The following is a 27,829-nucleotide window of genomic DNA, read 5'->3' on the forward strand; positions in this document are numbered from 1 at the left end:
ATTCTTTGAGATGTTTTGCTTCAGTGGCAGCTATGTTCACATATTTGCCATGGAACCACTGGTCACATATGTCACAGCATATCCAAAAGGCGTTGGCATGGTACTGAGCACTACAGGTTTCACAAAAGTATGTAACTTCATGATCATTTTCTTTGTCTTCAGCAGGCTTCCTAGAGTCCTTGTTTGGAGCAGATAAATTTTGCATCGACTCTTGAGATGGTGGCACGTTCTCTTCAGCACGTATGATAGAGTCAAGCATGTCTATTGTAAAAAAAAATGCCGGAGATTGGATTATTAGTTTGCGTGTTTGTTTTAGATTTGGGCGGTACAATTTTGTCACTTTAGTTAACTGTTTTTTGCATGAAGCACCCATGCCATGCATATGGCTGGTGTTGGCGTGGTTCATACCATTGGCTGCAGGCTTGGAATTTCCCGCTACTTCAATCCTATTCCGAGGCATGATAAATATACAGATCTCTATTTTTGCCAAAATTATACACATCTCTCTACTTTTGGTGAATTTAAAAAATTAAGCCGGCCCTCTCTATATCTTCCGTGAAAAAGATCGCATGTGCGCACACAAGTATATATGTTTATATACACTGTGCATTGCCAGTGCAAAATAGCTAGAATCCATATTCCAAACAATTTTGTTTTTTAATTTGATCATTACTAAAATAAATAGAAAACTATGTCATTTATCTGATGTAGTTTAGTGAAAAAATATGTATGTAATATATGCGGCTTAAAAATTACAAATATTTCAAAATAGAATACAGTGCATGGATACTCTTCATTGCCAGGAGAAAATGATTGCCGTCATGTACTCTTATAAAATTAATGCATGATCGAATCCTAGAAAATATATGGTCCAAAAAAGTTGAAGGTTTTGTGGGCAACAAGTGTCCAATGTCTGTAATAAACTTAAGACCAAACCCCATCATATTTCTTTAGGATATAAAAGGACACAAAATTATACTCCCTCCATTCCAAAATATAGTGCTTCCTCTTTTGCCGTACTTCAAATTTGACCATAAATTTAGCCAACAAAACCGACTGCGGCGGGAGCAAAAGTTATACCAGTGATTTCGTATTCAAAAGAAGTTTTCAATTATATTTTTTTTCTCCTGTCGCAGTTGATTTCGTTGATTAAATTAATGGTCAAAGTTGGACCTCGGGAAACGCGGGCGCACTATATTTTGAAATGGAGGGAGTACATCCACCAAAGAATTTCGCATTCGCAATACAATAGCCCACCAGTACACATGTAGACTTCATAAAATTGCTATAATGTTACATCTTCTATCAATCTGGAATTATTGGGCATGGCACACCAAAAATATATATCACGCGCATTGATTTCACACACTTGTCAATTGGAAAAGTCTATGCATGCAAAAAATACAGCCACTAATGGACGGTGTTGTTTGTAACTCGATACTCTTTTTCCTTTGTCTAATACAAAAGTAAACACGGTCGTATATCTGAAAATAACCTTATTCCCAAAGAAATATGTTTGAAAGTAATTGATCAAACTATTGGCCTAAATTCCTCTTTGTATCAATACGGAACTACGCTACCCCGTGCAACAGCACTGGATTTTGATGACAATTTTATTTATTGAAAATGGATTCAAGAAGTCTGGGACAGCAGGATCTAAAAACTACGGCCACAAATGCCCTTAGTTGTTTAACTCAATACATTTTTTTCCTATGCCTAATAAGAAATAAACACAGTTATGAGGACTGTAGTAGTATTTGAAGAAGCCCAAGAAGTACTTCACACAAGAGGTATGAGGCCTTGTGTGTGTGACAGAAACGCGTCCATAAATACTCTTCTCAGCTCTTTGTTGGGACGATTACTCGTTGGCATACTTCTGCGAAAGTTCTACACTACCATGTGTGGTCTGCAGTTACCAGCGGTGCGGGGGTCGGGAAAAATCTTTGTCGGTTCAGCCGGCACCAACACGGTGACGCTTGTGGGCGCCGCCTCCCTTCTTGAAGGGCGTGAGGTGTACCCCGCCAGCACTCCTCTCCGTGTACTGGCAGGAATCCGAGGATCTGTCTGGGCATGCAGCAGCATCATTGTCGGCGTAGTACTTCTTGAAGGTGTTGTTTGGTACGCGGGAATTCAGAGGCATAGGAGCGTGGTGGAATTTAGAGGCATAGGAGCGTGGCGGCGGTTGTTGGAAATCATCGCTTTGGCATTTGTTTCTCTTTCTAGGCTTGATTGTCCTGTTTGCCCATCAATGATATCACAGTTCTGTCAGGTGGTTGCTATATTAATATAGCAAGGCGAAAGCCTGTCAAGACATTGTAAACTGAATTCTTAAATATATCCCAACGGAATGGGAAAAAATGTAATGCCTCTCTCACTACCTTTCTAGTTAATCATTTTTCATACAAAGGGTGACTGCATACCCTAAAATAAAGGAATGGTGCGCATATTATATCCTACTCTCCGATCACCTCGCGGATGCAGTCAGGACACTTGTATTCTTTGATATGTTCTGCTTCAGAGGCAGTTACGTTCACACATTTGCCATGGAACCACTGGTCACATTCGTCACAACCAATCCAAAAGGCATTGGCATGATACGGAGCGTTACAAGATCCGCAAAAGTCGGTAACTTCATTATCCTTTTGTTTGTCTTCAGCAGGCTTCCTAGAGTCCTTGTTTGGAGCAGAAAAAACTTGCATCGAGTCTTGAGAAGGTGGCACGTTCTCTTCAGCAGGTGTGATAGAGTCTACGTCTGGATTGGACACATTCTCTTGAGTTGGTGCGCTCGACTCCCTGTTTGCATTGTAACGCACAAATGTTGATAGCCAAGGAAGACCATAAGAGAGATAGAATTCGTCATGGACTGTTCGCATCTCGTTTACCATATCAAATAAACGTATCCTGAAAGAGAAAGTAAACCAACATCACCAAATCAGCAATTGGCTTTGCAAGCAATATGTAACACATGACATTCTTGATGCATGGAGGAACTATATAAGCACAAGAACATAATGATTTAAATAGAAGACGAAGATCGCCCCTAATAAGAATAGCCCATTATTTAATGCTGAGGCTCTAATAATTGGTTCTGCAGGACTACTGTTCTGTTGAAGCTGTATTCTCTCTCGTGTTTGTTCAATGGAAAAAACAAGTTATTATGTCAAAAAATAGAATCTTCTATACGCTTGTTTAAAAGCATAGGAATTACATACTGTTTTGTTAGATAGAAGTTACAGGTTTTTGCACTTTTTGCTGCATTCAATGTATCTTCTACATGCACATGCTTTATGTGTTGTGAAATTATTGGTTACGTTTCTCGGAGGTAGATTGCACATATGAATGTCCTAAATGTTAAGTGCACAAAAAAACTGTTTGTGAAATGAAGTAGTAGTAGTGGTGGTGGTGGTGATAGTAGTAGCAGCAGCAGGGAGGCGGACGTTTGGTCCCTGGCACTATATGTCCCCGGTATCTAGATCATCAATAAGTGCATCGCGATGCGTTGCTAAAGTAGCGATTTATGATATACGGAAGGCAGTTCAGGTGTGGAAGTGGATATACTTGAGAAGAACAGTGTTGTACGTCGCTTGGCACATGAGAGGACAGCATCCCGCACAGTACCAAGACGCGTTTTGCAGCCACTGCAGTTAAATGTTCTGCTACTGAGACACGGCAACTTTATCCTCGACATTGGAAAAGTGGCAGAGCACTGTAGCAGCTGTGTCCAGCAAGTGAAACTAGTAAAAAAGGGTGATGCAATGGATAGACAGACATGGCAAAATTACAATGTGCTCACAATGACAGATATATTAATCCATAAGGGAGTTCAAAATAAGATAATTAGAGAAACAGCTATATTAATCCATAGGGGGGGGGGGGGTTAAAATTAAGCTAATTATATATAAATATGTTTTTTTCAGTTCAGTTTTTCATGTAACAGAACGGTGCATGTGTCAGGAATGTATTTACTAAGTTGTTATCTATTGAATTGGAAGTTTTTTTTTTCACGAGGTCCATCGAATTGGAAGTTGGTTCAAATTAAATTGGATGCGGCCGATTAGTTGGAACAGGAATAAATATGTCGGTAATATGGTCTTCTAGATGAAATATAAGTCTACATGTTCTGAAACAGAAGTCAAATTTGGAAAACAAAACTTTTTTCGAAAATATATCTACGATAACTTTTCAAAAAATAACTTTGTTTGGCGATAAACTCATTTATGTATTAATTGAATATTTTCTTAGTATTTATATCAGAATCTATTCTTTTCTCACAACACAAACCAATTTCACAATTACGAATATATTCTTGATCATGTACATGTAATGGAGCAGTCAACGAGAATTTATTTCTAGATGAACATTTTTCCATTACATGTAATGAGCATTTTTTTTCATTAACATGTAATGGACATTTTTTTTTTCAAGCTGTCATGATATTTTCCAGAACATAGGAAAAATTCTGTAACAACGGGTAAATTATCTCTAAAGTATTTTTTTAATATGGGGTCAAAGTATTTCCTGGTATGTTTGAACTTTTCCTTAACATGCGGCATCAATTTTATTACTAAATATCTTTTCCCTAACATTTTTCAAATCAGATTTTATAAAAAAATGTGTGTGCTGTAGGCAAATGGTGAAAAGGTGTTAGCGAATAATATGAAATGAACAGTAGACTGATTAATATATCTGGTCGCATTGAGAGTACAGAGTTGTATTGAAGGACTTCGTTACGCTACTCAAAATTTGTCGACACTGTTGAGACAAGAAATAGCAGGCAAACTGAAAAGCTAAGTTGGTTAATGCGTGTCAGGGTGAGTTGGCCGACCCGTGAGTAGCAGCTACCGTTGGTTAAATGCGAGGGTGGGCCCCTGCTGTCCGAAGGCATCTAATACTCCCTTCATTCCACAATGTAGTGCTTTCTCTATCCACGTGCTTCAACTTTGACAGTAAATTTAACTACCAAGATCGATTGTGGCGGGAACAAAAATTATATCAGTGAATTCATATTCGAAAGAAGTTTTCAATTATATAATTTTTTCTCCCGCCGCAGTTGGTCTCGTTGGTTAAATTTATGGTGAAAGTAGGACCTCGGAAAGCGCGGGCGCACTATATTTTGGAATGGAGGGAGTACAAAACAGAGAAAGAGATAATACAAAAGAAAGTCAAAGTATAATAATAGGCGGGTTGAAGATCACGTCTGAATGAATGGCGAGATTCCGGGGACAGATGTCCCGAGAAACCATTCGTTATTTCCTCAGCAGCAGCAACAATATAGTAGTAACATACCTTTGGTTGGCGGCGTGACAAGTGGACAAGAAAACGGTGACGCCCATGAGCCACGAGTCGGAGTGGTAGGTGACGAGTGTCAGGTAGTCAGAACGGTTCATATAACCTCGCCGGCGGTTGATGCCTCGTGTCGGCACCGGCAGGCCTGGCGGCACCAGCTCCTCCGGCAGCGTCAACTCCCAACTACCGTCCGGGTACCTGTACAAGCACATTGGCTCTTTACCTGAAGCGAGAAAATGAATCACACCACTACTTCTGCCAGTGATCTGCACACCTCGCCATCTTATATTTACTAATTGTAATTGGGAGCACCATATGAGATTTACTTTAATTTAAGAAAAACTACCTCTCCAAACAATCCATTTGACAAAAAGTCATTATATTATTCAAACAGGTTTGATGTAGGTACATGTCAAACAACTCTATTGTAAAAAAAGCCGGAGATTAGATTGTTAGTTTGCATGTTTGTTTTACATTTGGGCAGTACTTTCAACACTTTAATTAATTAAATATTTTTTGCATGAAGCACCCATGCCATGCATATGGCTTGGTGATGGCGAGGTTCATATCACTGGCTGCAGGCTTAGAATTTGCAGGTACTTTAGGCCTATTACGATGCGTGATAAATATGCAATTCTCCATGATTGCCAAATTTATACAAATCACCCTACTTTTGGCTAATTTAAAATTAAGCCAGCCTTCTCTATGTCATCGTGAGAAAGATCGCTTGTGCGCACACAAGTATATATGTTTATATACACTGTGCATTGTCCGCGGAAAATAGCTAGAGTCTGTATTTCCCGACAAATTTCTTTTAAAAAATTTGATCATTACTAAAAATAGAAAACTATATCTCTGATGTATTTTAGTGAATATACATGTATATAATATGTGACTTAAAATTAAAAATATTTCAAAATAGAACCATGGATATTCTTCATGACCAGGAGAAAATAAATGTCCTCATGTACTCTTGTAGAACACTTTTGCATGAATATTCTATGTAAATAGTAATGCATAATCGAGTCCCTAGAAAAGATATGGACTAGAAACAGTTGAAGATTTTGTGGGCGACAAGTGTTGAATGTCTATAATAAACTTAAGACCAAACCCCATCGTATTTCTTTAGGAGAAAAGGAGAAAAAAAAGTATACATCCACCAAAGAGTTTCGCGTTTGCAATACTATTGCCCACCAGTACACATGCAGCCTTCATAAAATTGCTACCATGTTACATCTTCTATCAATTTGGAGTTATTGGGGGCATAGCACACCAAGAATATATATCACGCGCATTGATTTCACACACTAGTCAATTGGAAAAGTCTACGCATGCAAAAAATACAACCACTAATGCAGAGAGTTGTTTATAACTCTATACTCTTTTTCCTTTGTCTAATACAAAAATAAACATGGTTGTATGTCTGAAAATAACCTTTTTCTTCCGGAGAAATATGTTTGAAAGTAAGTGATCAGACTACCAGCCTAAATTCCCCTGTGTTTCAATACAGAACTTCACTACGCCGTGCAACAGCAGTGGATTGATGACTAGCTTTTCTTCATGAAAAAACGGATCTGAGAGTTCATGTCAGCCGGATTTACAATTTTGTAATTAAAAATGGATCTAAAATTTTAGGGACAGCAGGAACTAAAAAATACAGCCACAAATTCCCGTAGTTGTCTAACTCAATACTTTTTCCTATGTCTAATAAGAAATAAAGACCATTATATGTTTCAAAGGAACTGATCAAACTATCAGTCCAAGTTTAATTAAATAAAGAACTTCACTAGCCCGTGCAATGACGGGATTGATGACTTGTTTTTTTTAATACAAAATGGATCCGAGATTTCATGTCAGATGAAACTATCAGCCTATCCCTAATACTAAAATAAACACCAGATCTGAAGTTCTTTGTCCTATGTCTAACAAAAATAAACAAGGTCATATGTTTAAAAGTAACTGACAAAACTATCATCCTTAGTTTACCCATGTTTCAGTGCAGAACTTCACTAGGCCGTGCAAACATGGGATTGATGACTAGGGCTGCAAACGAGTCGAGCTCGAGCGAGTTGGAGTTGGCTCAGCTTAATTCATATGAAAATTTGAGTGAGCTCAAACTAAGTGAAGCTCATGATCAAGCTGTAGAACATGACTCATGCTCAGCTTGTATTGATCTCGAGTCGATCTCGAGCTAGTTTCGAGTTAAATGAGTTGGTAAAAAATATGAATCTATGGATAAAAAACAAAAAAAATTAAGGTAAATATGCTGGGAACTTTGCCAAAAACATAAGTTATTTAACACGTAGTCGACCACGTGCCATAATTATCGTATTTCCATTTAATATAAGACATGATTATTTAACATAATGATATCCTGTTGAGCTAAAATCGAACGAGCTAACATTGGCTCAAGATCGGCTCGTTTCTCGATCGCCCTACATAAAGTGTTTAAACCTAGCTCGTTTCTTTTCGAGTCGATCTTGAGTCGAGTCAAAAAACGAGTCAATCTTGAGCGGCTCACGAGTCTCGAGCTTTTCTTGCAACCCTATTGATGACTAGTTTTTCTTAATAAAAAATGGATCTGAACTTTCATGTCAGATGAAACTATCAGCCTCTGCCTAATACGGGATCTAAAGATTTTTTCCTATGTCTAATACAAAAAAACACTTTATATGTTTTAAAGTAACTGACCAAACTATCAGACAAAGTGTCCCCATGTTTCAATACAAAACTCCACTATCCCGTGAAACAGCACGGAACTGATGACTTGTTTTTCTTAATAAAAAATGGATCTGGAATTTCTTGTCAGCCAGGTTTACAATTTTGTAGCAAGCAATGGATATAACATTTCTGGGACAGTTGGATCTCTATATTACATACCTTCCTCGCTCAATAAATCATATAATGTATCCTGATCTGCGTGTATGGCAACAAGGAGGAGAAGAGATCGGTGTTAGATCCATCAGCACGTAGGCGTCACATATATCCAGAAAAACGTGTCACTAAGGAGCATCCCGTGGCGTACCTGTGGTGAGGGCTTGGACAAGCGCGCTGCGGCGGCCAGAGAAGTCCTCATAGATGTTCTCCACGGTCCATGAGACGGCCGGGCGGGACCGCCATTCACCAGGGTGTGCCGGCAGCGGGGTTGGTGAAGGCCGCCCATGAACGGGAACGGTGAGACGACGCCTGGAGGGAGTGGGGTTGGAGGAGGAGCCGTCGAGAGATGCGTCCATGGGATGAGATTCGTGCTAGGTTCGCCGGCGGCGGGCTGGCAGAGATAGGCGGAGCTCTTGAAGGAGGAAGGTGCAATTGGATCTATGGGGGAACCCTGATACTTTGTTGATTTATAAAGAGCCGGCGTCAAGTGGATGGGAGACTGGGGAACAGAGGACACGGACGGGTTACTACTTTCCTTTCGAGTCTATGGGTGGGATGTATTTGTTTTCTTTCGTTTCCTATCACGTTTTGGCCATGCCGGCAAGGTGCCAGCACCAGTGAAATAACTACAAGTTAGCTGGCATGCAAATCCTAGGGCTACTGGCGTGTGGTTTCTGGATCAGCAGTCCAGAATACGCGGTACCCCTTTATTTCCATCATTAATTTCATTTTTTAAAGGCATTTATTTCCTTCGTAGTGTAAAAAGTACACGGCACGATGTTCTCCCACGGTTCTGAAATGCATTATGTTTTAGTCATGCAGTTTCTAAGATGAAACTTTGATGATTATTTTGTATGCACTTAATTGTTGCTAAAAAGGTTAAGGGATATGTTTGGATTCTGACCAAATAGTACCTTACCGTATGTAAACATGCTTGCGCCAGCCGCGTCCCAGGATTGCCACGTGTTTCGATCGGGCCCGCGCACCACAACCCCCTCGAAAACCTTATTCCAGTCGATGAAGGGCTTGCCACACTTTTTTCTCCTACACTGTGCGTTGACCACAACTCCACAGTACCATCTCTTGTCTCTCTCTTTTTCCTCAATCGATGGAATGCTCCTTCTCTCTCCCTGCTCGTCTACTTCACCACTGAATTAAGTGTTGGCTTGAGACTGCCGTGGTGTGGAGGCGCCGCTGCAGGGCCCTTTGAAGGAGAAGTTGCAAGGCCGGCGGGATTGGGGCGCGATGCCGGGTGCCTGGCACAGGCGCTACAAGGCCCCGGGTTCTCCACTCGCGGCAGCGCTCACCAGTCTCGCAAATGCATAATCTTTCCGGGGTCGGTGCTGTAATTGGTGGTCTCTTAGCAGCCATGGTTACTGCCAATCCAGCGTTGGCCGATGTCTCGTTGCACGCCGCCGGCGGTGCTGCAAAATGGGTGGTGATAACGGCCGTCGTGCTGCAACCGCAAATTTTGCCAGCATCGTAGTCACGGCCGGTGTTACAACCGCAGAGCATGCCGATGCCGTATCCACTGCCGATGCTGCAACCACACAGCTCACCAGTGCAACAGCCACGGTCGATGCTGCAAGCCTGCAACGGGGTGGTCGCGACGGGCGGGCGGCCGCGACGATGCTTTGATGGCCACGGCGATGGTTCAATGGACACGATGACGAGGGATGCTATGACGACATCGGCAGCCGTGGCGATGCTGCAAGGCATGCTTAATTGGCCGCGGCAACGAGGCATACTTTGATGGTGTCGACGATAGTGACAATGCTTCAATGACCACGGCGATGGTTCTATGGACAAGACGATTAGGCATGCGATGACGGCATCGATGGTCGTGGTGGTGCTGCAAGGCATGCTTGAATGGCCGCAGCGACGAGGCGTACTTCGATGGTGTCGACGGCGCTGGCGATGCTGCGACGCGTGTTTCAATGGCTACGGCGATGAGGCGTACTTCGATGGTGTCGACGGCCGTGGTGATGTTGCGAGGCGTGTCACAATTGTCCTAGCGATGCTTCGACGACCACAACGGTGGTTCGATGGACATGGCGACGAGGCATGTTACGACGACATCAAGGGCCGAGGCGATGCTGCAAGGCATGCTTCAATGGCCGTGGCGATGAGGCGTACTTCAATGGTGTCGACAGCCGTGGTGATGCTTCGACGACCACCAGAATGGTTCGATGGACACGGCGATGAGGCTTTCTATGACGACATCGACGACCATGGCGATGCTGCAAGGCATGCTTCAATGTGAGTGGCGGTGAGGCATACTTCAATGGCGCCGACGGCCACGCCGATGCTTCGACAATGTCGACGGCCATGGCGATGTTGCAAGGCATGCCGTGGGGACGGGGCGTGCTTCAATGGTGTCGGCGGTCGCAGCTGTGAGGCGTGCTAGGAAGTTAATGCTGATGCTACTCCGAGCAGTGCATGGGTGTCGCTACTGCAATGACGCACACTGTGGACGAGCGGTGCGTCCTAAGGAGATTAGCGGCCCTGATAAGACGCATCGGACGGCACAACCAGTGGCTGATCTTTGAATCGCTGCAGGCGGATGGTGCCTAGCGTCCACCATATTTTGCCCTGGTCTTCGTCCGGATGAGTGCCAACTCCAATGCTCCTTCCCAACTCTAGTTCATTTTTTTAGATCGCGCACATCCACTTTCCCAAAAGAAAAAGAAACTGGCAGTCCAGCCATGTCCCTGTGAGCGGTATGGAAGAATCCTAGCACCGCCACCCTCTGGGAATCCCACCTTCCTTCCTTGCCGTAGCCAGTGGGCGTGGCCGGGCGAAGCCCACGCGGCAGGGGGTGGGGCAGTGGCTTTTCATACCCTCTTTTCTGGACTCATGGATAGCTCGGCTTGGCCCTCTATGGCGGGGCCGAGCAGTGGCCGGGGAAGCAAATGATTCACAGGGAGGTAGTAGCGCGACGCTCAAGTGGGGCGACTCTGTCGGCATTGCTATGTTGGTGGTGCGGACGGCGTGCAACAGGGGGCAAGGACGGTGGCCCGACTTAGGCGGCGAATGCGTGCAAAGCGACACCCGCTCCTTCGCCTCCCTTCCTGTTCGCTGGTCTGGACCGTGTTCTTACCGGCGTTGGCATCTAGATTGGGTCCCAGCCCTAAACTGATGGCTTGGTGGTTGCAGGTGGCTTGGGAGGGTTTGCTCCCATATGTGTGGTGCTCGGCTAGGTGGGGTCATGTTAAGGCAGTTGGTGACAAGTGAGATTCGACGACAGGGGTTGGGTACTCCCTTTGCATGTGGGTCGGCATCATTGCTGTCCAGCCCCAACCGAGATAGTGCTATGGCACAGTGACTCCTCTCCTACATGGTATGTGCCAAGGTGCGAGCATTATGGTAATGCACTACTCTAGCAGTGGTGGCGTGTCTCTCTTGGATGCCTAGGCGGCGACCCTGAGCAATCATAGTTATGCCACAAAAACCAAATTTTATATTATTACTTTATTATTAATGTATAAATATATAAGAGCTGTGATCCTATTCTTTACGAGGAATAATCATCACGAATTTAAAGCAAAAAAAAAACGTTTGGATTAAAACAACTAAGGATATCTCCAACGCGGACCCTCATACCGCCCAAATACATCCAGACCGTGCGGTCTGGACGTGTTGCGCTATCCAACAAAGACATATATCAGTCCACCGGGCAGTCCGGATCGCTGCCACGCCTGCGTCTGACTGTCCCGGCCCACACAAAAAAAACCTTCATCACTCGAGCGCGCTTCCCACCTAATACAGTCTGTGCTGCTCCAGAGTGTCAGTGCCGCATTAATGCCCGGCCAGAGCAGATGCGACCTCTCACTTCTGTTGGCATTGAAGTGGTGTGCGGGCGAGAGAGCACAACCCATGCCGCTTCCCGGTGCAGGCGACTCCTCCGCATTCAAATGGTAGCCCGTCAGTTCGTCGCCCCTACATTAACGATATGCGGTTGTCTAGGAACCTACTCCAGCACCACCCGTCTGTCCGTCTGCCGCCCAACATTGACCTCACTGTCAGGGCCCATCACCATCCGCCCGCTATATAAACACCAGCCCAGACCATACCCACAGTCATCGTCCTAGCTACTCCACTTTCTCCTCTCCGCACCACGCCCTCTATGGCCTCCTCATGCTCCAAAGCCCTTCGGGACACCATATCCTCGACCAGAAGAAGGAGAGGACCTCCATTGCTACCGGTTGGCCAGTCGGCTAGCAGATGGAGGCAGACGACGCCCCAATGGAGGACGAGGTGGCGCCACCCTCCTCGCCGGTGCATGTGAGTTTCACCATTGGCGAGGCCTGTGCACACTACACGAACATGTTGTGGGAGGAGGAGGAGGCCAGGTTCCGATAGGTGCAGGCCGATCAGTCCTACAACCTCGGCCTCCTCGAGGAGCACCGGTGCACGGAGGAGCTACTCGCCGTCGGCGCGACTATTGTGCCGGACATGGACGCGGTGGCGCAGCAGGCACTGTGACATCCGCCGTGACTGCTGGTGGTAATGCCTCCATTAGGAGGAATTGGCGACCACCTAAAAGGAGATCGACGAGGTGGTGAATGAGGTGTGTGGCAAGAGCGACAACAAGGAGGACATCACCCGCTCTGCCCTAGTCGCGCCTAGCCCGCTACCGCAACCACAAAGCTAATACGTCCACGGACGCCGCCGATAGCAAGGAAGAGTAGTGCATGGTAGGTCACTACCGCTCGGGTCCTAAGAAGGCCACAACTCTTCCCCTCCCGTTGAAGCCATGCTTGATGCGCCGAACATCGATGGCTGATGAGCTACCTGGCGGCGATGTGGGGGCGGACAACAGTAGTTCCCGAGGCTCCGGAGGAAGAGCTGGAGAGCATCGAGGCTGAACTGGAGAAGGTGAAGGCATTCGCCGGACCAACACTTCTTAGGGCTCATGGTAGGACATGGGAAACGTGGGCCAATGATCATTTAGATTAGGTTTAGTGTCGCGTTTGTCCAGTTTATATGAAAAATGTAATGAGTTTTGTCTGGTTTATATGAAAATTGATCCAAATATAGTGAATTTTGACCGTTTTATATGAATGTCCATCGTATTTACATGAATTTCAGCCAGTTAGGTCAAACAGTGACTGAAATGTATGCGGGCAACATTAGATAGCCGGCTCCCGCATATATGGACTGTTGCCCCTATGCGCGGATGGATGATGGAATATATTTCTGGGTCAACGTTGGAGATGCCCTAACCCCACCAATCTTTTCTGACAAACATATAATTTGCGCATGGTCAAGATTCAAAAGTGAACGGTCCGGTCTGGACTTGTTACTGGACCTATGAACGTGTTCTAGAATCCTAGGGGCAGGAGTTCGGTCTACACCTCGTCTAACATGGCAACAGATAAACCTAAGTTTGACCATTCTTCTGTATACTGAGTGTAGAAGGGCACATGCCGATGAGATGCCCGACACTGGTCGTGCACTTCGTGTTCCCGCAAGGGTCAGCAATGGTGTGGGACAGAGCTGGATGGGCACCCTCGATCCATGACAGCAGCACGACCACCACTTCCCGCTTCGTTAGAGCATCTACAATGATGGATACCTAATTTGAGTTGCCAAACGCCCCCGAACACGCCCGGCCACGTCCGTGGATAGTGACCGGTCAGACCCCACATGACAACTCCAACAACCATAGTAGGCATTTTTCAATTAGCATTTTCATACAAAAACCATGCAAAAAAGCAAGATCTATATACTACCAGCTACCATCTACACTACTCATCCTTCTCATCAGATATGTGGATGAAATTGATGTCGGGGTCGCCGTCGTTATGGTCATTGGCAGCCGGGCGAACCTTCGGTTCCTCCTTGGGAGGGAAGAATGGCATGCTCCTCCGTTGCCTCCTCTGCCTGGGCCACCTCGAACTATGTGCATCGACCATGGCGAAGCCGGTAGACGCCAAATCTGCCTGATGCGCCTCCTCTGACTCCTCCTCCACCTCCTCCTCTATGACGGCGTCCTCCTTCTTTGCCTCCACCTCCACATCCTCCTCCTCCTCGGGCTTCACTGAATCCAGACGCGGGCTAGCTGCGATCCGATCTTCGCGCCTGCCCTGGATCTCCTCTAGCAGCTACAGCCACCGCTCGGGAGTGAGCATATTGTAACTACTGGTTAGAGGCTGATGGATGGATTGAATGTCACGGTGGTGGAGGGGAGGAGGGGAAAGAAATGGAGGCGGTCTATGGTTGGGCTTTTGCCGTCTGGCTTACATAGCCGGACGTGTATCCTCACATGGCATGCTAGAGCGGCACCACACGATGCCAATGCGTCCTCATCGATGAACTAAGGAGGCACACGTCAGACCACTGGTTTACGCTTTTGTCCGCATGGACCCTTGCGGTCTGTCCTAAGCGACGTGCATGTCTGGACATCTTCATATCTGCCCCAAATATGTGTCGGATACGGGAAGTGCCGGTCAGTCCTGGTATTTGGGCTAGGTTTGACAAGTCTAGTTGGGTCGCAATTATGTTTGGGAAGTACTAGGCAAGCTGCCTGGTTGTTTGGGGTGGATATCCGAGGACTCCAGTTGTAGATGCTCTCATGCCTCAAGTAGCCGCATGTAGCGGCGTGGCAGTAGCTATGGTGTCGCAGACAATGACAAGACAGATGTGTAGCCGTCTTGCATCATGAGCTGCAGGGCAAGCACCGTCTTGCTGAGCGCTCACTCTAGCAGTCAAAAATGGCCTGCGTGGTTGTGGTTGCGGTGCCACAGACAACGGAGACGTGCTCCCGGAGCAGTGGTATGAGTTGCCTGGAGGGCAGTGCGACATGATGCCATGGATGATGCCGAGACGGACACGTCGCCGGTGCGGCGACGCAAGCTGAAGTGTGTGGGTTGACGCGGCAAAAATTGCAGATGCTTGGCTGGCGACGGCTACGATGACATGACTAGTAATGAGTGGTTCGACCCTATGGTCGAAAGGGAGACCTCTTTGTTGGCGCCTTCAGTGCCCGATCACTTTCCTGGTGATCACTCGCGCTCCCTAGTGGGCCGTGGCCCATTCTCTTGAATGATGCTCGCTCGACCACTCCTTGGTAGCCTTTTTTTTCATTGCCAGCACTTGTCAAAAAAGCCTTATTATTTAAAAAATAAAAAAGGAAAAAATTAAAAAAATCATGAATTAAAAAATGTAGATGAATTTCTATAAAAGTTCAGAAAATTAGAAAAAAAGTTCATCAAATTTGAAAACAAGTTCATCGGTTTTGAAAAATGTTCATCTAGTTTGCAAAAAAGTTCATCGGTTTTGAAAAAAGATCATCGAGCTTGTAAAAGTTCGTCGAATTCGAAAAAGTTCATTCAATTTGAAAAGGTTCATTAGTTTTGAAAAAAGTCCATCGAATTCGAAAAAGTGAACCTACTATCAAGAAAAAGTTTCACGGATTTCTGTCACAAAAAAATGTGCGTGACTTTGAAAAAAATGTAAAAGGGACAGAGAAAAAAACAAAGAACGAAGAAGAAAAGGCCAAAGTAACCACTATGTAAAACTTGAGGTCTGTTGGTCGGGTGGTTATGGGGTTGAAGTCCTAAGACCCGCGTCGCGGGTTTGAATCCTGGGTAGCACGCACTTCTTTTCTTTTTATAGAAACAAAGAAGGAGCACACGGGCCGGCCCGCTATAGAAACCTAGCGTACAGGAAGGGTGTGCACCCTGTACCAAAATACCTATATTCGGCACTTAAGGCACCGAATAGAATTTCGGGTCGAAAGGTTATGTTCCCAGTGGACCCTAATGTTTATCTGGGCCATCCAGTTAATCCACAGGTGCCAACAGCCAGGTACGGTCCATCGGGCCGAAGGGTTAAATCAGACCACGTGAATCTTGAGTTCATAGTCCTTAACGCAAAGCGCTCTCAATATCTCTACTTTTACAAGGCGAGTTGGTAGGACAGTATCCACATCCTATCACATTTATTATCTATTATTATCTCTATTATTAAATCTCTACTCCTGAAAGGGGAGTTGGTGAACACCACCCCCTCCATGCTGATTTTTTTCTCACTGCCACTAAAAAAACGGATCGATCCACCCGACCTTCGAATTCATTTTATCCATGCTTGCTTTGGCAGGTGCCGATTCAATTCAATCACGTAAATATTAGATAATTAATAAGAATTTAGAAACATTATATATGTAAGGCCACCTTCCTAAAAGATAGACTAAAGATTTTTTCTCGATAACCTTCCAAATCTGCACTCCTAAAAGGGGAGTTGGTAGGTCGGTATGCATGGTTTATTTCACCTCAACATATCACCACGCTCCATGTTGGTTTTTTCTCCCTCCCACTAGAAACCCGAATCTATTCACCCAACCTTCCTTTTCATTTTTTTCCTTCTTGATTTGGCAGGCGGTGATTCAAATCAATCATGTAAATACAAGGTAATTAAAAATTTGGACATCGCAACATATAAGTGATATCACATTCCTAAAGACAGACCGAAGATTTTTCTCGATAACCTTTTAAAACAAAATTAGATATTTCTGAATAATGAATAGCTAATCCCACGGACTACGCTATTTATTATCTATCAGCATCTATAGTATTGAATCATAATCACACCTTTCCGTAGACATTTTTTCTTCAATCCCACCAACATATCTCTGTTTTCACCGCATATGTTTTTGTTTCTTGTTTCGTTTGTTGCGTTTGACCTCCGCTCCCGCGTATGTTGCACCTTCGCCATTAATTTTCAACCCACCGAATTTTTCCAAATAAAACCCATCTCCCCTCAACCCCCTCCAGCCCTCCTCGTTCGACCTCCCCTCTCATGTAATCCCAACCTACGCGCCTCCTACCGACTCTTACAATTCTCTATTCGCTACTTCATCCATCCCACAAAAATAAGCAATCTCCCCGATTCTGACTCGACCATTTCTTCCTTGTCACGTGAGGAGAGCACCACATAGGATTCTCTCACACTCGATTTTTTTCATCCTGAATGTTCGCTCCCTGACTGAAGTTGGCCCCACACATCCCTCTCCCCCTCACCCGACCCAGCAAGGGTTCCAACCGCCGCCGCTCCCCAGGCGCCTACAGGATCATGTCTGAGGTATATATGCCGAAGAAGTTGGAATGACAAGGAAGTGCAGCAGCCTATCGTGCGCCGTCTCGGCTTCGAGGCCAAACATGTTTGGTTTCGCTCCCAGATCCCACCCTCCCTTGTCTTCTTGCTACGACTCCATGAATGATTATATTACATGTGTGTGCGTGTGTGATAGGATCAGAAGACTGACAGGGAACAATATGTATTAAACGCTACCTGTCCTTATTATTTAATTACAGTAAGCAATCACCTTATGGCCTTTACTATGTCGATCCCACATTGTGGCCTTCACTGTGTGATAGTATTAGAAGACTGAATTTACACTTAGCAAACATCAGATGGCATTTACTGTGTATTTCGAGAAGTACCTCGTAGTGGCAGCAAATCTGGCAATTAAGACTTTTTTTTCTACAGAGGGTGATCCAAACTACCTGGTATGAACAGCGGCAACATCATATAATACTAACATGTAATGCTTCATTTAACTCATTTTTGTACAACATACTATTGTATCGAAAACTTTAATGCAATTAACTGTTGAATTTTTCTTCATCAGGATTGAGCGATCTGGCATATAATTATGATCTTCTGAAATTCGGTGGTTCAGATAATGGAAGATATGACAGGGAAGAGCCTGGCATAGTAAGTATTGATTTTCTGGTCCTACCATGAGGTAGCTCAACCAATCTGAATTTTATGTAGATTATTTCATGATCTTCCCGTGCATGTAATTCTGTCGTATGTAGTTCTGAATTTCATTTAGATTGACCTTGAAGTCTTTGGAGATATGATGCACTATCTTGACTGAACAAATTTATGTGCGAAAGTTCCTGGAGCTCCCCCCCCCCCCCCCCATCCCCCACCCCCTGGGTCGGAAAATTAAACAACGTGTTAGTCTTTCGTTTAGCAATAGAAAGAACTCAGTAACTAACATGGTGGTTTTAGCTGGATACCAACCTTTCAGCTAGAAAGAACAGGAATAATGCCAACCTTTCAGCTGGATCAAAACAAGATAGGGCATGAAAGAACCAAGCTAATGTGTTCCCACTTGCCAGATGCACTCACATGTTCCTTACCACTCATCTCTTCAATTCATTCTTGTAAACATGTGATGAGTGCAGATTTTGGGTGGAGATGGAGATGGTGGCAAGCGGGAGATGCCAAGGATTGGGTTTACACAACACGTCCACTATAACGTTTATTTTCCATGTACATTCACAGATTTTTGGCCTTCCGGTGATGCAACTGTGAGTGTGTACGGTGTGAACACTACATATAACACACTGTTGGTTTTCGTTGCAGCTTAGCAATGTCGTCTATCTATGTAAAATGAAATGAGATAGAATGGTGTAGCCATTGACGATTGGTGGAGAAATTAACAGTTTTGGGTCATCAGAGGTGTCTCGCAAGATAGCTTTTTACATTTTAATCTTAATTATGCATGTGCTGCAAAATAATAATCAAACATATTTGTGCTTATGCATATAATAACAATAGCAAGAGTATATTCCATTTTAGTGGAAACTAGAACAACGAGTTTTCTTGGCGTACACAGATGGCCGGCAAGCTGCTGCTACATGAGCTGACTCGGGCGAAAGCTTGTCTCCGGCGTGTCCGGAGCCGGCGATGGCAACGCTTTCAAGTGTTGTTCCCTTCTTGTTGGCGTCGTCGAGGCACTCTCAGCTCCAATCTTCGCAGCTTCGGGGGAAACTCTAGATCCATGGGATCGGACGATGACGGTGCTCTAGCATCGTATTCCCTTTTGGGGGCTTCGTCTTTGGAGCTAGGCATCATCAGGCGGGACCGATGGAAGTTGGTGGTGTTGGCGTCGAGGCTTTTGTGGCAACAATGATGGGCGTGTGTGATGTCGGAGACGCGGCAATGGTTGCGGTAGTCGGCTCTTCTCCAGCGTGTTCGTGGGACTACCTCGGGTTGTTTTGTTGCGGTGAAGTCGGAGCTGCGGCGGCAGGGCCCTGTGGCGACGATGACAGGCAGTAGGTGGTCTGTTCGGTGGTCTTCCGCGGTGCCAGCCTTGCATAGTTCTCCTTCGGAGCCATCTTTCAGAGTCGGAGTTGTGTTGTCCTTGGCGCGGGGTTCTTGTGTTTCACACAGCTCTACGGTGTGGGTTGGGTCGACTTTTGTCTTCGGAGAAGTCGGAGTCGCTTTCTCGGAGATTAGGGAGGGCGATGGGGCCTGTTGGGGAGAAGTGATGACGATGACACCGGTGTGTGATGTTGACGAGACCCTTTATGTGAGGTGTGTGATATTATGTGTGCCGCTCAGCGGTTTGTGACGGTTTTCGCCCGGTTTTCCATTTATTAACCGGGTAAACTCTCTTCTTCTTTATTAATGAGATGAGGCAAAGCTTTTGCCTTCATTTCAAAAAAAATGAGCTTCCAAGGCTCCCTTCCTGTTACACACTTGCAGAACTCCAGATCGATGTTGTTTACCCTGTGGATGAGACGGTGAAGATCTAGGCCCTGCAAGCTTTTTCACACGTTGCGCAGAAATTTGTTCCTCATATAGTCACTGTTCGATGAATTGTTTTCATTATTATTAATAATTTTATGTTACTATTATTCATTAATTTTTTCTCTAAAGCTCACAATCTATTTTTAACATTTGTGGAGCTTTAAGTCCACGTTATACACGTCTACACTACATCTGACAAGTGGAAGTTTGTCCTTGCAGCAATTAGTGCCTCGGAGGTCTTCAAGATTGGTGCAAACAAATATTAAAAGAGCATAGAAGCGCTCATCTGGGCTAATTTAAAAAGAACATAGTTCTCTTACATTATCCGGTTAACATTGTAACCTGAATTCTTGAAAATATCCCAATCAAATGCGAAAAGAATGTAATGCCTCTCTCACTACCTTTGTAGTTAAGCTTTTTTCATACAAAGGGCCGGTGAATGCATACGCAACAATAAAGGAAGCATGCACATATTATATCCTACTCACCGATCTCTTCGCCGATGCAGTCAGCACACTTGAAATCTTTGAGATGTTTTGCTTCAGTGGCAGTTATGTTCACATATTTGCCATGGAACCACTGGTCACATATGTCACAGCATATCCAAAAGGCGTTGGCATGGTACTGAGCACTACAGGTTTCACAAAAGTATGTAACTTCATGATCATGTTCTTTGTCTTCAGCAGGCTTCCTAGAGTCCTTGTTTGGAGCAGATAAATTTTGCATCGACTCTTGAGATGGTGGCATGTTCTCTTCAGCAGGTATGATAGAGTCAAGCATGTCTATTGTAAAAAAAATGCCGGAGATTGGATTATTTGTTTGCGTGTTTGTTTTAGATTTGGGCGGTACAATTTTGTCACTTTAGTTAACAGTTTTTTGCATGAAGCACCCATGCCATGCATATGGCTGGTGTTGGCGTGGTTCATACCATTGGCTGCAGGCCTGGAAATTCCCAGTACTTCAATCCTATTCCGAGGCATGATAAATATACAGATCTCTATTTTTGCCAAAATTATACACATCTCTCTACTTTTGGCGAATTTAAAAAATTAAGCCGGCCCTCTCTATATCTTCCGTGAAAAAGATCGCATGTGCGCACACAAGTATATATGTTTATATACGCTGTGCATTGCCAGTGGAAAATAGCTAGAATCCATATTCCAAAGAATTTTTTTATTTGATCATTACTAAAATAAATAGAAAACTATGTCATTTATCTGATGTAGTTTAGTGAAAAAATATGTATGTAATATATGCGGCTTAAAAATTACAAATATTTCAAAATAGAATACAGTGCATGGATACTCTTCATTGCCAGGAGAAAATGATTGCCCTCATGAACTCTTATAAAATTAATGCATGATCGAATCCTAGAAAATATATGGTCCAAAAAATTTGAAGGTTTTGTGGGCGACAAGTGTCCAATGTCTGTAATAAACTTAAGACCAAACCCCATCATATTTCTTTAGGATATAAAAGGACACAAAATTATACTCCCTCCGTTCCAAAATATAGTGTTTCCTGTATTGCTGTACTTCAACTTTGACCATAAATCTAGCCAACAAGACTGACTGCGGCGGGAGCAAAAGTTATAACAATGAATTCGTACTCAAAACAAGTTTTCAGTTATATAATTTTTTCTCCCGTCGCAGTCGGTTTCGTTGATTAAATTAATGGTCAAAGTTGGACCTTGGGAAACGCGGGCGCACTATATTGTGAAATGGACGGAGTACATCCACCAAAGAATTTCGCATTCGCAATACTATAGCCCACCAGTACACATGTAGATTTCATAAAATTGCTATAATGTTACATCTTCTATCAATCTGGAATTATTGGGGCATGGCACACCAAGAATATATATCATGCGCATTGATTTCACACACTTGTCATTTGGAAAAGTCTATGCATGCAAAAAATACAACCACTAATGGACGGTGTTGTTTATAACTCGATACTCTTTTTCCTTTGTCTAATACAAAAATAAACACGGTTTTATATCTGAAAATAACTTTTTCCCAAAGAAATATGTTTGAAAGTAACTGATCAAACTATTGGCCTAAATTCCTCTTTGTTTCAATACAGAACTACGCTACCCCGTGCAACAGCACTGGATTTTGATGACTATTTTTTCTTCATGAAAAACGGATCTGAGATTTCATGTCCGCCGGATTTACAATTTTTTATTAAAAACGGATTCAAGAAGTCTGGGACAGCATGATCTAAAAACTACGGCCACAAATGCCCTCTTAGTTGTTTAACTCAATACAATTTTTCCTATGCCTAATAAGAAATAAACACAGTTACGACGACAGTAGTAGTATTTGAAGAAGCCCAAGCAGTACTTCGCACAAGAGCTATGAGGCCTTGTGTGTGTGACAGAAACACATCCATAAATACTCTTCTCAGCTCTTTGTTGGGACGATTACTCGTTGGCATACTTCTGCGGAAGTGCTACAATACCATGTTTGGTCTGCAGTTACGAGCTGTGCGGGGGTCGGGAAAGATCTTTGTCGGTTCAGCCGGCACCAACACGGTGACGCTTGTGGGCGCCGCCTCCCTTCTTCAAGGGCGTCAGGTGTACCCCGTCGGCACTCCTCTCCGTGTACCGGCAGAAATCCGAGGATCTGTTTGGGCAGCAGCATCATTGTCGTCGTAGTATTTCTTGAAGGTGTTGTTTGGTACGTGGGAATTCAGAGGCATAGAAGCATGGCGGCGGTTGCTGGAAATCATCGCTTTGGCATTTGTTTCTCTTTCTGGGCTTGATTGTCCTGTTTGCCCATCAATGATATCACAGTTCTGTCAGGTGGTTGCTATATTAATATAGCAAGGCGAAAGCCTGTTTCAAGACATTGTAAACTGAATTCTTAAATATATCCCAACGGAATGGGAAAAGAATGTAATGCCTCTCTCACTACCTTTCTGGTTAATCATTTTTCATACAAAGGGTGACTGCATATCCTAAAATAAAGGGATGGTGCACATATTATATCCTACTCTCCGATCACCTCGCGGATGCAGTCAGGACACTTGTATTCTTTGATATGTTCTGCTTCAGAGGCAGTTACCTTCACATATTTGCCATGGAACCACTGGTCACATTCGTCACAACCAATCCAAAAGGCATTGGCATGATACGGAGCATTACAAGATCCGCAAAAGTCGGTAACTTCATTATCCTTTTGTTTGTCTGTAGCAGGCTTCCTAGAGTCCCTGTTTGGAGCAAACAAAACTTGCATTGAGTCTTGAGAAGGTGGCACGTTCTCTTCAGCAGGTGCGATATAGTCTACGTCTGGATTGGACACATTCTCTTGAGTTGGTGCGCTCGACTCCCAGTTTGCATTGTAACGCACAAATGTTGATAGCCAAGGAAGACCATAAGAGAGATAGAATTCGTCATGGACTGTTCGCATCTCGTTTACCATATCAAATAAATGTGTCCTGAAAGAGAAAGTAAACCAACATCACCAAATCAGCAATTGGCTTTGCAAGCAATATGTAACACATGACATTCTTGATGCATGGAGGAAGTATATAAGCACAAGAACATAATGATTTAAATAGAAAACGAAGATCACCCCTAATAAGAATAGCCCATTATTTAATGCTGAGTCTCTAATAGTTGGTTCTGCAGGACTACTGTTCTGTTGAAGCTGTATTCTCTCTCGTGCTTGTTAAATGAAAAAAAACAAGATATTATGTCAAAAAATAGAATCTTCTATACGCTTGTTTAAAAGCATAGGAATTACATACTGTTTTGTTAGATAGAAGTTACAGGTTTTTGCGCTTTTTGCTGCACCATTCAATGATTCTTCTACATGCACATGCTTTATGTGTTGTGAAATTATTGGTTACGTTTCTCGGAGGTAGATTGCACATATAAATGTCCTAAATGTTAAGTGCACAAAAAAACTCTTTGTGAAACGAAGTAGTAGTAGTGGTGGTGGTGGTGATAGTAGTAACAGCAGCAGCAACAATAGTAGTAACGTACCTTTGGTTGGCGGCGAGATAAGTGGACAAGAAAAAGGTGACGCCCATGAGCCACGAGTCGGAGTGGTGGGCGACGAGTGTCAGGTAGTCAGAACGGTTCATATAATCTCGCCGGCGGTTGATGCCTCGTGTCGGCACCGGCAGGCCTGGCGGCACCATCTCCTCCGGCAGCGTCAACTCCCAACTACCGTCCGGGTACCCGTACAAGCACATTGGCTCTTTACCTGAAGCGAGAAAATGAATCACACCACTACATCGGCCAGTGATCTGCACACCTCGCCATCTTATATTTACTAATTGTAATTGGGACCACCATATGAGATTTACTTTAATTTAAGAAAAACTACCTCTCCAAACAAACCATTTGACAAAAAGTCATTATATTATTCAAACAGGTTTGATGTAGGTACATGCCAAACAACTCTATTGTAAAAAAAACCGGAGATTAGATTGTAAGTTTGCATGTTTGTTTTACATTTGGGCAGTACTTTCGACACTTTATTTAATTAAATATTTTTTGCATGAAGCACCCATGCCATGCATAAGGCTTGGTGATGGTGAGGTTCATATCACTGGCTGCAGGCTTAGAATTTGCACGTACTTTAGGCCTATTACGAGGCGTGATAAATATGCAGTTCTCTATGTTTGCCAAATTTGTACAAATCTCCCTACTTTTGACTAATTTAAAATTAAGCCGGTCTTCTCTATGTCATCGTGAGAAAGATCGCTTGTGCACACACAAGTATATATGTTTATATACACTGTGCGTTGTCAGCGGAAAATAGCTAGAGTCTGTATTTCCCAACAAATTTCTTTTAAAAAATTTGATCATTACTAAAAAATAGAAAACTATATCATTTATCTGACGTATTTTAGTGAATATACATGTATATAATATGTGACTTAAAATTAAAAATATTTCAAAATAGAACCATGGATACTCTTCATGTCCAGGAGAAAATAAATGTCCTCATGTACTCTTGTAGAACACTTTTGCATGAATATTCGATGTAAATAGTAATGCATAATCGAGTCCTAGAAAAGATATGGTCTAGAAACAGTTGAAGATTTTGTGGCCGACAAGTGTTGAATGTCTAGAATAAACTTAAGACCAAACCCCATCGTATTTCTTTAGGAGAAAAGGAGAAAAAAAAGTATACATCCACCAAAGAGTTTCGCGTTTGCAATACTATTGCCCACCAGTACACATGCAGCCTTCATAAAATTGCTACCATGTTACATCTTCTATCAATTTGGAGTTATTGGGGGCATAGCACACCAAGAATATATATCACGCGCATTGATTTCACACACTAGTCAATTGGAAAAGTCTACGCACGCAAAAAATACTACCACTAATGCAGAGAGTTGTTTATAACTCTATACTCTTTTTCCTTTGTCTAATACAAAAATAAACATAGTTGTATATCTGAAAATAACCTTTTTCTTCCGGAGAAATATGTTTGAAAGTAAGTGATCAGACTACCAGCCTAAATTCCCCTGTGTTTCAATACAGAACTTCACTAGGCCGTGCAACAGCAGTGGATTGATGACCAGCTTTTCTTCATGAAAAAACGGATCTGAGAGTTCATGTCAGCCGGATTTACAATTTTGTAACTAAAAATGGATCTAAAATTTTAGGGACAGCAGGATCTAAAAAATACAGCCACAAATGCCCGTAGTTGTCTAACTCAATACTTTTTCCTATGTCTAATAAGAAATAAAAACCATTATATGTTTCAAAGGAACTGATCAAACTATCAGTCCAAGTTTAATTAAATAAAGAACTTCACTAGCCCGTGCAATTACGGGATTGATGACTTGTTTTTCTGCTCGTGCCGGCACCCCTTGATGCAGAAGGGTGTGTCCCCTCTGTACATGAAGACGTCGCCGTCGCGCGCCAGCCGCTTGGCGTAGAACGCGCACGCGTGCAGCGCCGGCATGCCGGGCTCGCCCACCGGCTCGTGGCGCGTAGGTCGGCGGCGATGACCTCGTTGCTCTTGGCGACCCCAATCCATGCCTGGCTCCACTACCGGCGCCTCACCTCCGGTTCGCCGTTGCAGTAGGGCCCGCACTCCAGGCCGAAGCCGCCCCGCCGCGAAGCCTCGCCTCGTTCCTTAGCTCGGGCAGCGCGGACGCGTCCCCCCTGCCTTGGTTTGTGCGAGTCGACGCCGGCGGCAAGCAGCGGGGCGCGGGGCGTGACTGGCGGTAAAGTGGAGGCATGCAATGGATAAGGGGGGAGGAACCAACCGTTATCCCTTTAAGATAGGACTGCGGGTTATTTTCTCATAAACAGAAGGACTTTTTTGCAAAAAGGCCAGCGATGTACAACCAGAAGCAATCGCTGGTTTATTAGTAGGTAAAGATATAAGAGGTGTGATCCTATTCTTTATGACGACTAACCATCACGAATTTAAAGCAAATAAAACACTCGGATTAAGACAACTAAGAATATTTCCAACGCGGACCCTCATACCGCTCGAATACATCTAGACCATGCGGTCTGGACGTGTTGTGCCATCCAACAAAGACCTATATCAGTTCGTCGGGGATCACTGCCACGCCCGCGTCTGACTGTCTTGGCCCACAAAAAAACCTTCATCGCCCGAGCGCGCTTCTCGCCTCACACAGTCAGTGCTGCTCCAGAGTGTCAGTGCCGCATTAATGCCCGATCAGAGCAGATGCGACCTCTCACTGCTGTCGGCATTGAAGTGGTACGCGGCCGAGAGAGCACAACCAATGTCGCTTTCTGGTGCAGGCGATTGCTCCGCATTCAAATGATAGCCCGTCAGTTCGTCGCCCCTACATTAACGATATGCGGTTGTCGAGGAACCTACGCCGGCACCACCCGTCTGTCCGTCTGCCGCCCAACATTGACCTCACTGTCATGGCCCATCGTCATCCACCCGCTATATAAACACCAGCCCCACTACTAGAGAAAGGCCTGCTAGTGGCGCACCTGTTTTGCCTACTAATGACGCACTACAGGTGCACCACTAGCATCACGCCATTAGATTTTTTTACTAATGGCGCACCACGCAGTGCGCCATTAGTATATCCCACGGTGGGCCATTAGTATGCCTCCCAGGGGCCATATTTACCCATGTGCTCTGGCTTACTAATAGCGCACTGGTTGATGATGCGCCACTAGTGTGCTCTGGCTTACTAATGGCGCACTAGTTGGTGGTGCGCCACTAGTATGAATATTAGGGATTTCTTTTCTTTTCTGATATTTGCACAGGTTACAAAATATATTACTGGACAGAATATAGACAGCACCACACATCAACAGCAGATTCATCGAATACAATAGAAGATTAGTCTCCGAATACAATTCATCATATTAGTCTCCGAATTTAAAAGACCGAACAAAGATAGAACATTACAAGTCTCGAGACCGCGAGTAGCGAGTTTGTCTTCACATTACAAGTCGATATCGATCATCTAAACTACTATCACATAGAAGAGAGCTACGATCATCACGATGAGCATCATCGCGATGAAACTGGTCTTCATCCGGTTCCTCCTCCGCTCCCTCCTCTCTCCCGCTAGATAGCGCGCGTATCTAGATTCAGCCTCCGCCCTAGTGGTGTACCCTTTGTAACTGTTAACGCTGAAACGGTGAACCTGTCTCCGACACTCCTCCTAGTCGTCGTAGACTCCGGGAACCTTACCCTTGAACATGACATATGATGACATCTCTATGCACTAGCCAAACAAAATGTTAGTAGAAATTCACAGCCAATACATAAGCAATATATAAGTATGCAACAAAAGGATCGGAAGAGAAAAGCAAGACATTAATAGCACGACTCATGGTCCTACTAGTAAATAGCATCGATTACATCTAAGTTGAATGACTGTCCAAGCCAAAGAGACATACAAGTTCATTAAAGTTTAATTACAACATGAGCTAATCGATGTTTCAGAACTACACATAGCATCACTACTTTCGAATCGACTCAGGGACCGGAGCGTGGATGAAGCCGCCGTCTCTCGTGATGGTCATGAAATCGCGGGTGTTGTCAGCCTGCATTTGTAGCGTTGTGTCTATCTCACTGTTGGACGGTTGATATCTGAGGTAGAACTGCCCCGAGGTACGAAGGACATCTTGATGGATGATTTC

At 44.2% G+C, this 27,829-nt stretch overlaps 2 protein-coding genes across 2 annotated transcripts; both read right to left on the bottom strand.

Moving 5' to 3' along the window:
• Positions 1-2,453: 2,453 nt before the first annotated feature.
• Positions 2,454-8,519, bottom strand: LOC123149827 (PHD finger protein ALFIN-LIKE 3-like). Its single transcript, XM_044569567.1, has 3 exons — positions 8,312-8,519; positions 5,287-5,509; positions 2,454-2,901 (listed from the first exon to the last, which is right to left on the bottom strand). The coding sequence occupies exons 1-3, from the start codon at positions 8,517-8,519 to the stop codon at positions 2,454-2,456; spliced, it is 879 nt and encodes a 292-aa protein (XP_044425502.1).
• Positions 8,520-22,706: 14,187 nt separating this feature from the next.
• Positions 22,707-25,646, bottom strand: LOC123153019 (PHD finger protein ALFIN-LIKE 3-like). The gene is made up of 4 exons (XM_044572346.1): positions 25,513-25,646; positions 25,090-25,103; positions 23,705-23,927; positions 22,707-23,154 (listed from the first exon to the last, which is right to left on the bottom strand). The coding sequence occupies exons 1-4, from the start codon at positions 25,644-25,646 to the stop codon at positions 22,707-22,709; spliced, it is 819 nt and encodes a 272-aa protein (XP_044428281.1).
• Positions 25,647-27,829: the final 2,183 nt, after the last annotated feature.

The sequence above is a fragment of the Triticum aestivum genome, chromosome 7A (genome assembly GCF_018294505.1).
Source record: "Triticum aestivum cultivar Chinese Spring chromosome 7A, IWGSC CS RefSeq v2.1, whole genome shotgun sequence".
Lineage (NCBI taxonomy): Eukaryota > Viridiplantae > Streptophyta > Magnoliopsida > Poales > Poaceae > Triticum > Triticum aestivum.